Below are 15,196 nucleotides of genomic sequence, written 5' to 3'. Positions count from 1 at the left end.
TTGTGAATATATTGCATTGATATAATTCCACTCATGTTGGTTGCACTCACAACTGTGGTATACAATTTGAGCTTTCCCACCATCCATCAAAAACATAATACATAGTTGTCTTGTGGCTATTGTGTTCAGTCTGCATTAGAAGTATAAATAAAACAATGTGTTATACCTATATATTATTCAGATATAGACACACTGCATTTTGGGTGCCTACAGCAAAAGCTTACCATATATATATATAGGGCAAATTCAATTAAAATGGTGTACTTTCCCAAAATACTATACCTATTTAGGGCTGTGTGTCTAGAGTTTTCTAGCCAGTGGTTCACAGCAATAGAGCGTACCTTCTCTAGATTCATATGGTCATATGCACAACCCCGCCGGGCGTATAAATATCTTACCCTTTCTAAGAACAGAGGCGGGCTAGCTCTTCCCAATTTAAGGAGATATTACTGGGCATGTGTATTGCTCTATAGTAAGGAATTACTGCGAGGGGGAGAAAACCCAGAGGAACACACCGCTTCAATCTTTCAGCTATTAGTGGGGAATGCTAGCTATGGCTATTTCTGGAGGCACACTCACGACAGCTATCACAAAAAAGTCAAATTTAAGACACTTTATAGTATTTTTAAAGTATGGAAGGTCGTAAAGAAAATATTAGGAATAGGACCAATCTCATATTATACTCCAGTTTTGAATAATCTTATTCTTCCTCCAATAATTTTTAAGGACAACTGTGTAAACAAATGGTATAATCTAGGAATAACACAACGAGGGGATTTCTACTCTACTCAGGGAATTAAACCCTTTAATACGTTGAAGGAAGAATTTGACTTAGATTGGCGGGACAATTTCAAGTACTTCCAAATAAGGGATTTCTTAATTCATAAATTTGGGGCAAGGATACCTGTTGAAAAATCTACAGTAGTAGAGATAATTATACACTCTAAGAAAGACTCATTAGGCGGGGTGTATGGGTCACTACTGGATACACTCTCGGACGATTTAGATAAAACTGCAATGAAGTGGCAAAGTAAACTTAATATCTCAAAGGAAGGATTTCTATATTCCTATCAGTTAGCCCAAACCATTCTTATTTCCACCAAACTCCAAGCACAATTTTACAAAACCTGCTTCTTTCTCTACTATACGCCGGATAAGATTGCAAAATGGGGAACTGGCAAAGGGACTCGCTGCCCTAGATGTAATTTATTTAAAGCAGATTCTGTTCATATTTTTGCCTCTTGTCCAGTACTTTTACCTCTAATACAAGAAATAGAGAGGTTCTTAAGCTCAATTCTTTGCAGAAGTGTTACTTTGTCACATGAAGCAATAGTACTTGGGTTGGAAGATCCAGATAACCCTAAGAGTGGTCACTGTTTTATATTCATTGCTATGGCAGTTCTGCGGCTATGCCTAGCCTCGGCCTGGCTTGACTCGCTAATACCCTCCTTTCAACAGTGGTTAGCCTGGCTTTTAGCTGTGTATAACATCAAGATAGCTATATATAAACGAAAAGGCAGATCGCGACGTAAAAGAGGCATGAAAATTTGGACTGCTCTTACACAATGGAGAGATGCACAAAACTAATCAGTATTGATGCAGTCATATATTTATGTTATTGTTTCTTATTTACTGTAAATTCTATATAATGATTATATATATATATATATATATATATACATATATATATATATATATATATATATATATATATATATATATATATATATATATATATATATATATATATATATATATATATATATATATATATATATATAGCAATATCACATTGTCTTGGGTGTGTCGACTGACTTGGGAAACCAGTATTATCTCTTAATACACATGCTCCTCTTCAATTAAAGACTCACTCCCAGGCAGTGTTACAGATGATTTATTTTGTGTAAACAGCGAGCAGACCAGACACGTTTTTACTTGTATCGAGTCCTTGTCACAGTCAAGAATCGATACCGAGTAAAAAGCACCAGGTCCACTTACTATTTCTTGAAAATCCCTGCACTCAGCAGCGGTAATAAAGAATATATTACACGCTGCATATTGTTTTCCAAAATTCACGGAAATGAAATCTAATTACAGATTTTATCCCAAGGCTGCTTACTCTCATTAAGATGTCATGGTTATCACTTAATCCGTCAGTAAGCGAACAGTGCATCAGATAATCAAAGCAAGAAACTATCTGTCCTGCTTCAACCCTTTACTTTACTAAGCAATCATTTGTGTGATTGTAACAAAGGTTAGACAATCAAATTACAGCCCTGGCCATATTTAATTGAACTTTACAGAAAGTGCCGAACCTAAGTTTATACTGCTAATCTGCAAGCGTAATACTTTAGTCATTCCTTGTTGATGTTTACTCTACCACTACTAGGTTTTAGAATTTTTAAAACCCTCCTGTAGGTCACTTATTTATTAATAAAATCATTCTAATTAACACAATATAGTTATTCTATTTGTCTACATGTAGAGGTACTTATAGCAGAAATATTACTGGTGAGCAAGCAAGTGCTGAACAAAGGCAAGAGTCTCGGCATGATTTAAGAATGTTATGGTGAGATGGGTACAAGGCAGGTTTGATCATGAATGGTGGAAGTGGTTTGCGAAGAGTTTTAAATGTATTTCTGAATTGTAAAATAGGATAGAAGAAGTTTTGATGTCATTGGGGCTTTTGTTACAAACTCCTACTGTATGAATGTAAAAGGTGTGCCTTCTGATGTTTTTATTCTTGCATGGCATTCTTTCTAGGCCAATGATATATTGGGCCTGGGATGCCAGATTTCTCGTCCAGAAAAACAGTGTTGGTATTTCTGAAGGCATTGCACATGATGAAGCTGGTTTTACAAGATGAAGTGGGGGAGCCAGTTAAGTACCTGAAGTCTTGGGGATGCCTTTACTTGAATTTACCAAGCCTTTAAAAATATGAATTGTAGCATGAAGGAAGCTTTTTTAGTGGTGCCAGTGTGGATGTGAGAAGGCTGTTGAGCAGAGTCATTCCTTTTATCCAGGTGGGAGAATGCCAAAGCTTGCACTGTTGTTCTGGTGCCATGCTGTTTTGGTTTTCTAGGTATGTTAAAGTAGAGGTCTGTGTAATGTTGTGCAACAAAGGTGGAATTCGATTTGAATACCATAGTAGCCACAGCTAGACTTAAGCCAATTCTCTATTGGGCAAGGATTTGGTCGACACAAGAAGTGGACCCATGTATTGTTGGACTAAGGGAAATTTTAAGCATATCGAGAGCAATGCATTTGGCCCCATGGTTAAAATACATCAAGGAGACACTAACTGGATTGGGCTTGAATAATCTCTTATAATTTCTTTCTCCACCAAGTTGATTCGGACTGCTTTCTGGTTGGAAGAAGAAAATAAATTTGCCCAATCACCAAACCTGGGCATATTATCAAATAGATTCCTAGAGTTCAAGTGGATTGAGCCTTTTCTTGATTAAATAGATCCTCCCTTCACAATGTCCTTATATATAAGTTTAGGCTTGGAACTCTACCACTTGCTTCGATCACCTGGAACTGGAAGGGGTCCAACGCAGGCAGTTAAGTCTGTGAAGTATGTAGGAGTTCAGAGGACACTGATGCCCACCTTCTGTTCTTTTGCCCTTTTTATTCGAGGCAGTGTAAACGATGGCTAGTGCCCTTTGTTAAAATCTGGGTATTCAGCAGTATAAGGTAGCACTTAGAATATGTAGGTCAGATACTGCATCTTTTATTGTTTTCTCTGTTGCAAAATACTTAAAATGTACTTGGCGGGGGCGTGGCTAAGATGGCGGCGGAGTAGGACGTGATTCTGGTCCCCTCCGGCGCCAGGCCCTACAAAGCATTGTTTAGCGTAGGCCCCGGGAGTCCTCTTCGGCTTCTGGTTGCTCTGAAGACCTTATAGAGCCGTGGCCAGCAGTGGTGTGCTCCCCGACGGCGTAGGAGCCCGCCTTCGCGGTACCGGAGTCAGCGGCGGTGCCTGAGCCCGGAGCGGCGCTGAAAGCTGTGGCGCACGGAGGCGGCCCAGGAAGTCCTGGTGTGGTGCGGAGAGCGGAGGCCGGCAAATCCGCCTGGGCACTGTGGTGGGGTGCCGCGGGGACCGACCGGCAGCGAGGGGGTGCCTGACCGACGCTGTGCCCTCTGATCCCCGGGCGGGGGCGGAGCCTAACGTCCGCGAGCGCCCGGAGCCACAACGCAGCCGGCTGCATAATTGAGGCCATGGTCTGCGGCCTGGCTAGGGGAGCAGCCGGCGCTGCTCCCGGGACCCGCGCGACTGAGCGGAGATCTGGACCACGCATTGGAGCTGGAATGGGCTTCCGAGGAGTGTAATTGGCCCCCACAGGACTGTGTGGCAACTGGAATGCGGCGGTGAGTGCGGCGGCCTTCGGCTGGTCCCATAAGCGCATGGTTGACTGGGACATTGGCTGCTGACTAAAACTGGGGCACAAGACGGCGCGATGGTCTAGGCCCCCAGAGGGAAGCAACGCTGCAGAGGAGTGCCGGTGCGAGCAGCAGGTGAGCGTGGCCACTGCCACAGCTATTTGGGGGGTCGGAGAGTCGTGCAGAAGGACATTTGCCACGGGGGGACCCTAACGGCACCATAAAGGAGGCATTCAATGCGAGCTGGTTTCCCCTCTCCCCCCCTTCCTCCAACGCGGGAGCTGAGACCCTGTTAAAGCGCGGGAGCAAGCAGGATCGGACTGCTGAGTGGGACCGCGTGGACCCCCGAGGAATGTGATCTGGCTAATCCAGGCACCCGCCAGCGTAGGGGGCCACAGGGGTAGATTGGTTCCCTAGCCTTTTGACTTTCTGGCTTCATTGCGACTGGGCTGCCGCACCGCCCCAGGCTGTTGGAGTGGGGGCTGGAGCTGCAGAGGTTGCCTCCACTGGACCTGGTCTACCTCCGCCATTGAGACGAACAGGGGCTGTACCTGGTGACCTGGGCAAAGGCCGAGGGTGTGCAGCAGGGGCCTTGAAGGGATTCTGTCTGGTGGCGGGGGGACACCGTTCGTGGTGTCTCCCAGGAAGTCAAGGGGGGCCGCAATGTCTACCGTTTTGCGCAAGGGGAAGAACGGTAATGACGGCAAACCGAAGAACACCCAGCAACCAGCGTCCCCTGGCCCGAGTTCCTCTCCTAAGAGGTCAGATGACGAGGCTCCAGTTACCAAAGCCTTCATGACTGACCTCCTCAAGTCCATCAAAGAAGACATCTCGGACCTCCGAGCGCAACTGACGTCTGATCTTCGGGAGGAGAGGAGGGACGTGGACGCTGTGGGGGAGAGAGTAGCCACGCTAGAGGATCACGATCTCAGCATGGCGAACGACGTCCACCAGTTGCAACAAGATGTGCTGAGGCTCACTGAACAGATTTTGGACTTGCAATCCCATGCGGAAGACTTAGAGAACCGCTCTCGGGGAAATAACATTCGCATACGAGCGGTGCCATGCGATGGTGAAGCGGGTGATCTGCGTGGCTACGTGCAGGACCTCTTCCTTCAGATCCTGGGCGAGGAGGATGTGCAGGAGATTTGGATGGACCGGGTCCACAGAGTTGGTCTGCCGCGGAGGGCCGCCCCCTGATATCCTCGTATGTGTCCATGATTTTCAGCTCAAGGAGAGAATCCTTAGGAAAGCGCGAGACGCTCCTACTTTGCAGTTCCGTGAACACCGCCCACAGCTCTATCAGGACTTGGCGGCAACAACTCTTCAGAAGCGGCAGGAGTTCAGACCAGTGACGGCGTTTCTGCGGAACCATAACATTCCTTACTCATGGGGTCATCCATTCCGCATAGTTTTCCGTTGGCAGAATAAGCTGGCACAGATCCGTTCGCCGCAGGTGGCAAAGGAACTCCTGGGCATCGAGGATGAGTCTCCAGATTCAAGGGCGGGCAGCCCATCCCCGAGACGTCGACATCGATCCGATCCTCCTCTTGGCACAGAGTGGGACCAGCATCGGGTCGCGGGCGGCCTGATCGAGCAACCAGCTTACAGGAGAGGGGAGAGATGCGGTTGCCTCCGTTGTTTCAGCAACACTGATGTCTTCACAGCAGAGCTCCGGGGCGGCCTGACTTGAAGGCTGAGGGCCTGAGGGCGCCGGAGGGGCCCATGTTCTCTGGTTCCGTGGGTATACAGGTACTTTGTGAGAAGATACCCCGGACCGAGGCCTTGGGAGCCCCACATGGGGTCTCCCGTCCCCCTCCCAGTGACTACACGGTGCGCTGCATTGATCTGGGACTCTTCGTTGAGACTGCTAAGTATCTCTGTTTGTTTTTGAATGGGGGTTTGGTTTGGGGGGAGGGACACAGGGGGTGTGGTGGGGGCCTTGTCGGGAAGGGGTTGGGTGGGCGGGGGTGGTGGCGCCTGGTATGACTGTATGGTATGCTTTTTTCTTTCTGCGGCTAGATTCCTGGGGCTCTTGGATGAAGGGCCTTTCTGGGAGATTATCGACTGGATGGATGTTGTTTCTGATCTTGAATTATCGGACTCTGAAAGGGATACAAGGTTCTGTGGGGACCTGGTGGTGAGGGGAATGCCGGACCAAGCAAATTTGTTTCTTAGGGAGTGGTGGGGCGGGAAGGAATTTGCATTGACTAGCCGGGGGTGGGTGTTGGAATCCCCTTATGCCGCTTAGTATTGGGACATGGAATGTCAAGGGTCTTAACTCCCCACAGAAGCGCCAAAAGATTTGGAAATATCTTATTGATCCTCACCTGGATATTGTGGGACTCCAGGAGACCCACCTGGCGCGTAAAGATGAACTCCGACTGCGCCATAGACACTTCCCGCTGATCTATAGGGCCTCTGCCTCCACAAACATAGAGGGGTAGCGCTTCTCTTTCGAGTGTCTCTGCACTTTCAGCCTTTGGGGATTAGCTGTGACAAGGAAGGAAGGTGGCTTATGGTCAAGGAGGTGCTCGGTGGAGTGACATGTACGTTTGTGGTGGTGTATGTCCCCAACTCGGGGCAGAATGCTTTTCTACGGGACCTGTTGGACAGGGCAGGGGACTTTGCTGAGGGCCTTGTGGTATTAATGGGTGATTTTAATATGGTTTGGGACGGGGATCTGGACAGCTCGCGGGCGCAGAGGGTGGGAGCAGGTGTATTTTCCACTGAGACTCAGGGAATGATTGGTGAACTTGGTTTGGTTGATTGCTGGAGATTCCTGCACCCCCAGTCACGCGACTACACGTTCTTCTCCCATGTCCATCACTCCTACTCCAGGCTTGACCATATTTTTGCGAGCAGGGCACTCCGAGGGGATATCCGAGATTCTAGTGTTTTTCCCCTATCTGTATCGGATCACAGCTTACTGGTACTAGGGCTGCACTGGCCGTCCGGGGGGGATGGCATGAAGACTTGGTATTTTCCGCCGGCGCTTGTCAGGGATGACAGCTCCTGCAAGGAACTACGCAAGGCTATAGGGAAGTTTCGGACTCTCAATCCGGCATCAGATACCTCCCTCTTTAACACCTGGGATGCATGTAAGGCCTCCATAAGGGGCACGTGCCTTCACCTTAACGCCAACCTCAATCGGTTGAGATGGAAGGAGCGGGAGGAACTGGAGACGGAACTGGCTGCCTTGGAGCAGGCCCACAAAGCTAACCCGTCTAGGCTTACTCTGAGACCATTGACTGCGGTGAGGGGTAAGTTGAAGGCCCACTACGCCAACCGTGCGGAGTTTACTCTGCTCCGACTTCGACGCACCTCCTACTCCCAGGGAAATAAGATTGGTAGACATCTGGCGCGCCAACTACGAGATAAGCGGGAAAGGGAATATGTAGGTGGCATCCTGGACCCCTCAGGAACGCTTCACCACAGTGATGCAGATAAGGCACACCTCTTTGGCCGGTTCTATGAGGCACTTTACAAGGGTGACTCCCTTGACCAAGCAGCCCAGGATCGCTTTCTGGCTGACCTCCCCATCACAAGGGTATCGAAAGAGTGGAACGAGCTCCTAGCGGCCCCTATCTCTAGAAACGAGGTGATGGAGGCTATCAGGGATCTTAAGCTCCACAAAGCTCCTGGCCCGGATGGCTACACTGCGCTGTTCTACAAATCCTTTGCTAGGAGCTCTGCGAATTTTTGGTACCCCTCTTTAACGAAATGGCGACCACGGGTCGCACCACGGGCTCCATGGCCGAGGCCAGGGTCTCGGTGATCCCTAAACCGGGGAAGGACCGTCCCACTGCTCGTCCTACCGCCCGATAGCACTACTCAACATAGATGCCAAGCTATATTCCGCAATACTTGCACGTAGACTTCGGGAACTGATGCCGGCCATCATTCACCCAGATCAGTCAGGGTTTATTAAGGGGCGTCAAACGCACGATAACCTGAGGAGGGTGATTCACCTCATTGAGAAGGCCACAAGGTCTCGTCTTCCGGCGGTGCTGGTGGGGTTGGATGCGGAGAAGGCCTTTGATCGGGTGGACTGGACCTTCATGTTTCGCACCTTGGAGGCCTTTGGATTCTCGCACCAATTCATTACCATGATTTGCACGAACTATAACACCCCTTGCTCCAGGGTGATGGTTAATGGACATCGCTCCGCCGGTTTTGCTCACACCAGGGGTACGAGACAGGGCTGCCCTCTTTTGCCTCTGCTCTTTGCCTTAAGCATTGAGCCTCTGGCCATCGCGCTGCACGAGCAGGAGCTGATAAAGGGGCTTCCCTTTTCGGGGGAACAACATAAGATCTCCCTTTTGGCAGACGATGTGCTCCTCTCAGTAGGGGACCCGGCGCAATATCTGCCGCAGATACGAACTCTGCTGTCCAACTTTGAAGACGTAGCCGGTTTCAAAGTTAATTTTGATAAATCTTATATCCTGAACTTGACGCTCCCGCCGGCCGAGGCCGAGCGATTGCGGTCGCTTACGCCGTTGGCGTGGGCGCCGGCCTCTCTGCTCTATTTAATGGTGTCCGACTAACACCTTCTGTTGGCTCCCTATTCGCAGCGAACTTTCCGCCTATGTTATTGGCTATACGGGGGGAACTGGACAGGTGGAAGCCGAAATACATTACTTGGCTGGGCAGGATCCATGCCATCAAGATGGTCCTCCTCCAGAAATTTCTGTACCTTTTCCAAGCCCTCCCCATACCAATGGAGATGGATTTCTTCCGGCGGCTGAAGACCCTCCTCCTGAAGTTCATCTGGCAGGGTGGACGCGCACGCCTCGCCTATGCGACTCTGAGGCGCCCGAGAGAGGAGGGAGGAGTGGGCCTCCCGGACCTGCACCTGTACTATAAGGCCGCGCAACTGGGGGTCTCGGTGGAGTGGTTGAAGCAAGAATCTGAAAAACACTGGCTGCACATAGACAGGAGTGTGGCTGGGAGGTCGATCTGGGACCTGGACTGGAAACCCAAGCCAGATAGGCCTAGGAATGCGTACATCAGCACTCCCACAGGCACGGTCTTAAAGGTTTGGGACACGGTATCAGGGGACGAACACTGGACGTCGTTCCCCTCCCCCTTCACTCCTCTGCACTTTAATCCGGCTTTCCCGCCGGCGCTACAGGAGTGACCCTTTCGGCCTTGGAGAGAGGGCTGCTGTAGGGCCCTTACGCATCTTTTCCATGGCATAGAATCCCTCACCTTCTCTAATTGCATGCGGGACTACGACCTGCCACCCACTGAACACTTCCGGTATGCCCAGATGATCCACTGGGCAACCTCGCCCGGTCTGAGAGAGGCGGCTACGACACCACCCTCACAGTTCGAAGCCTTTCTATTGCGGACTGCCACAATGAAGGGAACAATCTCCTTTTTATATAAGCTTTTGCTTGACACAGTGGTCTCTCCTCGTCCCCGCTATATGGACCATTCGGAAGGTCAGCTGGGTAGGGACATAGCGGAGAATGAATGGAAGGGTCTCTGGCGGGACATTAAGAACCACAATCACTCGGCAGACTTGAGAGATGCCCATTTCAAAACCATGTTTGATTGGTATCTCTACCCCTTAAAACTTCATCGCATATTCCCGACGACTTCGGATTGCTGCTGGAGGGGCTGTGGCTTGCCGGGCGACTTTCGCCACATCTGGTGGGACTGTCCAGTCATTAGACCTTTTTGGACCGAAATTCTATCACATATCAAAGACATGTTGGGGTATCCGATTCCAGATTCCCTGTCCTTTGTTGTCTTGGGTCTCTGAGATCCGCTATTGGAACATCAGACGAAGGCAGACAAACAAATTATGTGGCTGTGTTTGGGGGCGGCTAAATTAACACTAGCTGCGACTTGGAAAAAACCAACGGCCCCAGCAATGTCATTATGGCACGCAAAGTTATGGAGACTAATGAGCATGGAGAGAATGGCGGACATCTTTTTGGGCAACTTTAAGAACTTTATGTTCCGCCGGGGGCCTTTAGTCAGATTTTTGTCGAACGGTTTACCATCTGCTGTCTGTCCATCGGCCCTAAGAGCACTTCACCTTTTCCAAGTCTAATTACCCGAATGATATGAGTGAGTAGTGATGAATGAGAATGTGTGCTGGCGCCACCACCTGGGAGGGGGGGGGACTGTGGGGGGGTGGGAGGGGAGCATAGTTGGGGGTATTCTGTTCTTGTTGCGGCACTGCAAGACTGAGGAAGGAATTTACCCGCTCGGGTATCTCCCGTGACATTTCGTGTAACAGGTCTACCCTTCCTCAGGATAGTTTCAGCAGAGCCATTGAGTAACGCCTGGCGGTTGGAACTCTTACCCGCCCTATCATCACAGACTCTGCTTAGTGTGACTCGCTGGTGCTTGAGGCTTCTAATGGTTGTACTGGATGCTCCTGCGGGGCTCATGTTTGTACTGCTGCAATAATGCCACTTGTTTTCCTTTCTGTCTGTTCTACCTTTGTTTCTTTTTTCAAATACAATAAAACCAACTTTTACAAAAAATGTACTTGGCCTGTTCAGTCTAAAGCCATGTCTGATTTGGCCACATCTTAGTACTCTTGTTGTAACATTCTGATTGCTGGGTCCCATGGGATATATAGATGAGACCCTAAGAGAGAATAGCTAAACTATACATATGTGGCATGAGGTATTATTTTAAAATTGTACTCCAATTATACGCTATGTTCTAATGTATGCTTCTAATGTATGCTATTTTAACTTTTTAAGAAATTTTACGTAAGAGTGGAAATTGTTTTTATATGAATGATTTTTATTGTGATTAATTATGTTGCTTTTAAGGTCCTTGACCAAAATAAATTGCTTGATTGGATTGGATTTGAATTCTGGTTTGTAGATCCAGGAGGATATTACCTCTCCATTGCAATACAGAAACTACTCGTTGTGCCAAGGGAGCAAATCCTATTTGACAGTTGTACTGTACAGTAAAACTTTAAATAGCAATTTGGTTATACTAGTGCATGAAAATATGAGAGCATAATCCCTTAGAGCAGTGGTTCCCAAACTTCTTAGAAGCGCAACCTAATTCTTACAACAACAACGTTTACCACACACTTAGCTTTAATGGATATGAAGTGGGGCATTTTTTAATGTAACTAAAGCTTGTGTGATAGAGCACTGCCATTTACAGGAAGCACATTTTCCAATGAAATGCCCATTAAATTTGCACAGACATAAAGTTTTACTAATAAAACTATATTGCACATAATGATTATGTGTGGAATTTGGGTTTCAGTGAATATTTATCATTTGTGCATAAAGGAGTGAAGAGTCTTGATTTCTTTTGATCCTATCAAAATCTTTGTTTCTACCACACTTCAGAATTACAAAAAATGTGTTCCATTTTTTTTTCCTAACTGAGCTGAATGCATGCAGTTCCATTACAGGTATTTAAATGTTGTCAGTGGCGACTCGCCAAGGGAGTACTGCGGGCAGAGTGGGGGGTAGTAGACTCCAACTTACGGTGGATTTCGCAATGAAGCACGCAATGTAAATTGTTTTAGTCATTTATTAAACTCCATTCTACCATAAGTAGGAGTCCACTACCCCCCTGCCCCTCCCCTACTGCCCCGCAGCACTCCCTCAGCGAGCCGCCACTGCATTTTGTTGTGTGTTACAAAAAATGGCATCCTAATGCCTTTCTTTTCACACATCATTGTACTCAGCAAGATTGTCACATAATTCATTTTACTTTTCTTTATTTACTGACTGCAAAAGAAGAGGAGTTTGTAAACAACAATCCTCAGGTTAAAAACACAGCAATTTGTCTGAAAACATAGCCTGACATTTGACCTCTGTCTTGAAGCAAATGGGACAAGAAAAATACATAATTTAAGGCATCTTTATTTATTGCTTAGACTTTTCGGGCCCACCAAAAATCAGCACAGGGTACACCAGTGGATCACAACCCACAGTTTGGGAAACTCTGCCTTAGAGCATAGTAGGAAGTTATGAAAAAAGTAACTATCTATCAAAATTACAATGAAAGAAAAGCAGGATAGTCTAAAATGTAACTATTCTCTTGGGTTATGAATTAAAATAACATGTCAAACCTAGACTGGGGTGTAAATTGATTATGTAAGTATATTTATTACATTTGGGATAATTTTAACAAGATACTTATTTTATTTATTTCCCATACACGGATGCTAAAAACATACTGAGAGTTTGAGTTTTTGAATTTACATTATTTGGAAGAATAATCATTGAAGTTGGAGCATTTTACCACAAGATTTGAAGGGTACAGGCTGTGCTGGCTGTGCTGCTGCCAAAGGGATTGAGTACCATCATCTGACTTCTGTAGGCATTGTGTGAGGAAGAGCACCACCCAGAATGAAGAGCAGCACTCAGAATAGACGTGCACAAGGGCATGGGCTACTTTGGTGGTGTTCACAAAAGTTCAGCTTGTAATCAATGTTTAGCCAAACTGGGGCCACAATTCTGAAATTTGCATTTGGTTGAATACATTATAATTTGCAATGAGGATGCTGGCTAGTCAAAATTGGTGTTTGTCAAAATCTGATTAAAATGAATGAAAACATGTGCATCCTTTTAATCTTGCAAACTGCCATCTGAATGAGAGTTTCATTCTGTGATGACGTGTTAATCGGGTTTGGAAAACTAATAAAAACTATTTGGTTCATGTTTGGATTTGGAGGAACGCCTGAACAAATTTTGGGTTTCCAGTGAAATTATAAAATCTGCTCGTCCTTTGCCACGGTTCTCCAGGTGGGAATAGTTCTATATTAATGTTAACTGTGAGTATGATAGCATTAACCCAGTGACTTGCTGTGATATCTCCCTGGATTAGCTTATTAGCACCAGTTGCTTTATTACAACGTAGCTGAGGTTATTCAGCTGCTTTTATCACTCTGACCAGCAGGAGCAAAAAGGTTAATTTCCACAACAGATTATTTTACACCTTTACATGTTTCCTTATTGTTACTCATGTGGCTTTGTCCTCTTATCTTCTGGTAAGCAGTTTGCACCTTCAGTGTTTTGTAGCAAGCAAGGAACTCAGCTGATTAAAATAGTCTCGGTTAGAACAGGACTGTGGCTCTTTGCAGTTGTGGGAAGTGTCCTCCTCAATATATTGGGGGGAGGGGGAGTTATCAGCGTTTTGAAAATTAATAACAAAGCTTTTTGTCTAACTTTTTAGTTGCTCTCTAAAACAGATTCTGCCCTCGGTTGCCCAGTAGGAGTTTGTTACACTAATCAAGAAACAATTGATGATGATGATGATGATGATGATGTTAGGAGAGCAATTACAAAAGAACAGTTCTATTGGATGATCTGCAATGCCTGGTTGTTTTCAATGCTTAGTTTTGTTTTAGACATCCTGTTGTGTTTTTCTCATTTGTGTAAACGACCAGAATAAAGAGGAGTGTCAACTAAGCTTAATGCCACAAGGCCTTCGGCTCCTCATTGTCTGTGTTTTCTCTGTTCTCTCTCTAGGTCATAGCGAACACACCAGCAACGTTAGTATTCACTGCATTGTGCAATGCCATGTGCTCTTATATCTTGTTGTGTGCAAGCATGGACCCTGGAATCTGGTTAAAATAATGTTCAGTTTATTGTAGTACTCTCGCTGTTACTGACAATGCCACTTACACATACTGCAAATGACAGCCATATTTTGGTATCTAGCACTACTTCTGGAGTCAAGTTATTTTAGATTTTATTTTAATTTAAAGCTGCCTTCACAGGAACTGCCTTTACAGGATAGATTTTTAAGGATGTTGATTTACTCCCATTCCTCTGGTAGTTGAAGTAGCATCCTTTGACTCACAGGGCTGACTACTTATACCACATATAACATTTCAAACATCTGATGGGGGCCTGGAAAAGGACAATGAGGTAAATCTCTAGAAAGTTACAAGAAATGGCTCATGGAGCTCTATTTCTTTTCTGCCACTGTTATTGCTTTTATGATGTGTGAGATCAGAGGGCCACGTGTATGAAAAGGCAAAGCAGGGTAATTTATGCTTTCCCTCGCAACACCTATTTGACATCCATACAGTTGTTAAATTATTCTGAAAATATGACCTTAAGCTATAATAAATCAGGTCCTCATTTTGAAAAAACGTTGGCAAAACATGTATTTCTACATATTCCAGTACCCTTCTTCAGCTCTTGAAGCTGCCTTTTAGTTACATCATATTTTGATTTGCATACATTGCATTTGCCTTTCACACAGTTCTCTAGAGAGCATTTTCATTTAGTCCATCCATTCTAATGTTAGTCCCACTTTTTCGGTTTTTAATTTCTCGTACTAGTTCAGTCCTCCCTTCTATTCTACTTAATATCTATGGACCAGAGCCAGGTGTGTCCCATTCTATAAAATCTCCTAAACAGGGAGATGTGTTTATGTCAGCCTAAAGAAAAACTTCTTTTTATAGCAAATGGGTAATTACCTTTAACAGCTAAAATTCTCGACTATAATCATAGTGACAAATTCGTAGAATAACGTTCTGTCCATTTGAAGCAGGTACTTGTGACATCCCATTTCAATACATTGCATGTGTCCAGTGGTGCAAAGCTGAGCTCTACCGGCTTTACAGAGTGGCAAAATGGACAGTGAAGGGAAAGAATTCTCACCAGGGCTGTTTTAAAAACTGTTATTCATGCGGAGGATTATCTAGAAACCAAATTTAGTGATTGAAAAATGTTAAGTTGCCACATTGTGGATCAGCATGAATATTGCTTGTATAATTTTGATTAGTGAATAACAAATGAATTTCTACCTATCATAAATCATTTTAATTTTTTATCTAAATCCATTTGTATATCAAACA

General features: G+C 45.8%; 1 protein-coding gene across 2 annotated transcripts in view; it reads left to right on the top strand.

Annotated features, from left to right (window-relative positions):
- Nucleotides 1-15,196, top strand: part of LDB3 (LIM domain binding 3) — a 487,331-nt gene that overhangs the window by 217,656 nt on the left and 254,479 nt on the right. The window contains exon 5 of one of the 2 annotated variants that reach the window (XM_086922024.1): nt 13,857-13,879. The exons of the other annotated variant lie outside the window; for it this stretch is intronic. Within the exon in view, the coding sequence (XP_086778150.1) occupies nt 13,857-13,879 (23 nt within the window). The remainder of the gene's footprint in view (nt 1-13,856; nt 13,880-15,196) is intronic. 2 annotated transcript variants of the gene reach the window in all.

The sequence above is a fragment of the Lissotriton vulgaris genome, chromosome 5 (assembly GCF_964263255.1).
Source record: "Lissotriton vulgaris chromosome 5, aLisVul1.2, whole genome shotgun sequence".
Taxonomy (NCBI): Eukaryota; Metazoa; Chordata; class Amphibia; order Caudata; family Salamandridae; genus Lissotriton; species Lissotriton vulgaris.
This window is presented reverse-complemented; position numbering and strand designations above follow the sequence as displayed.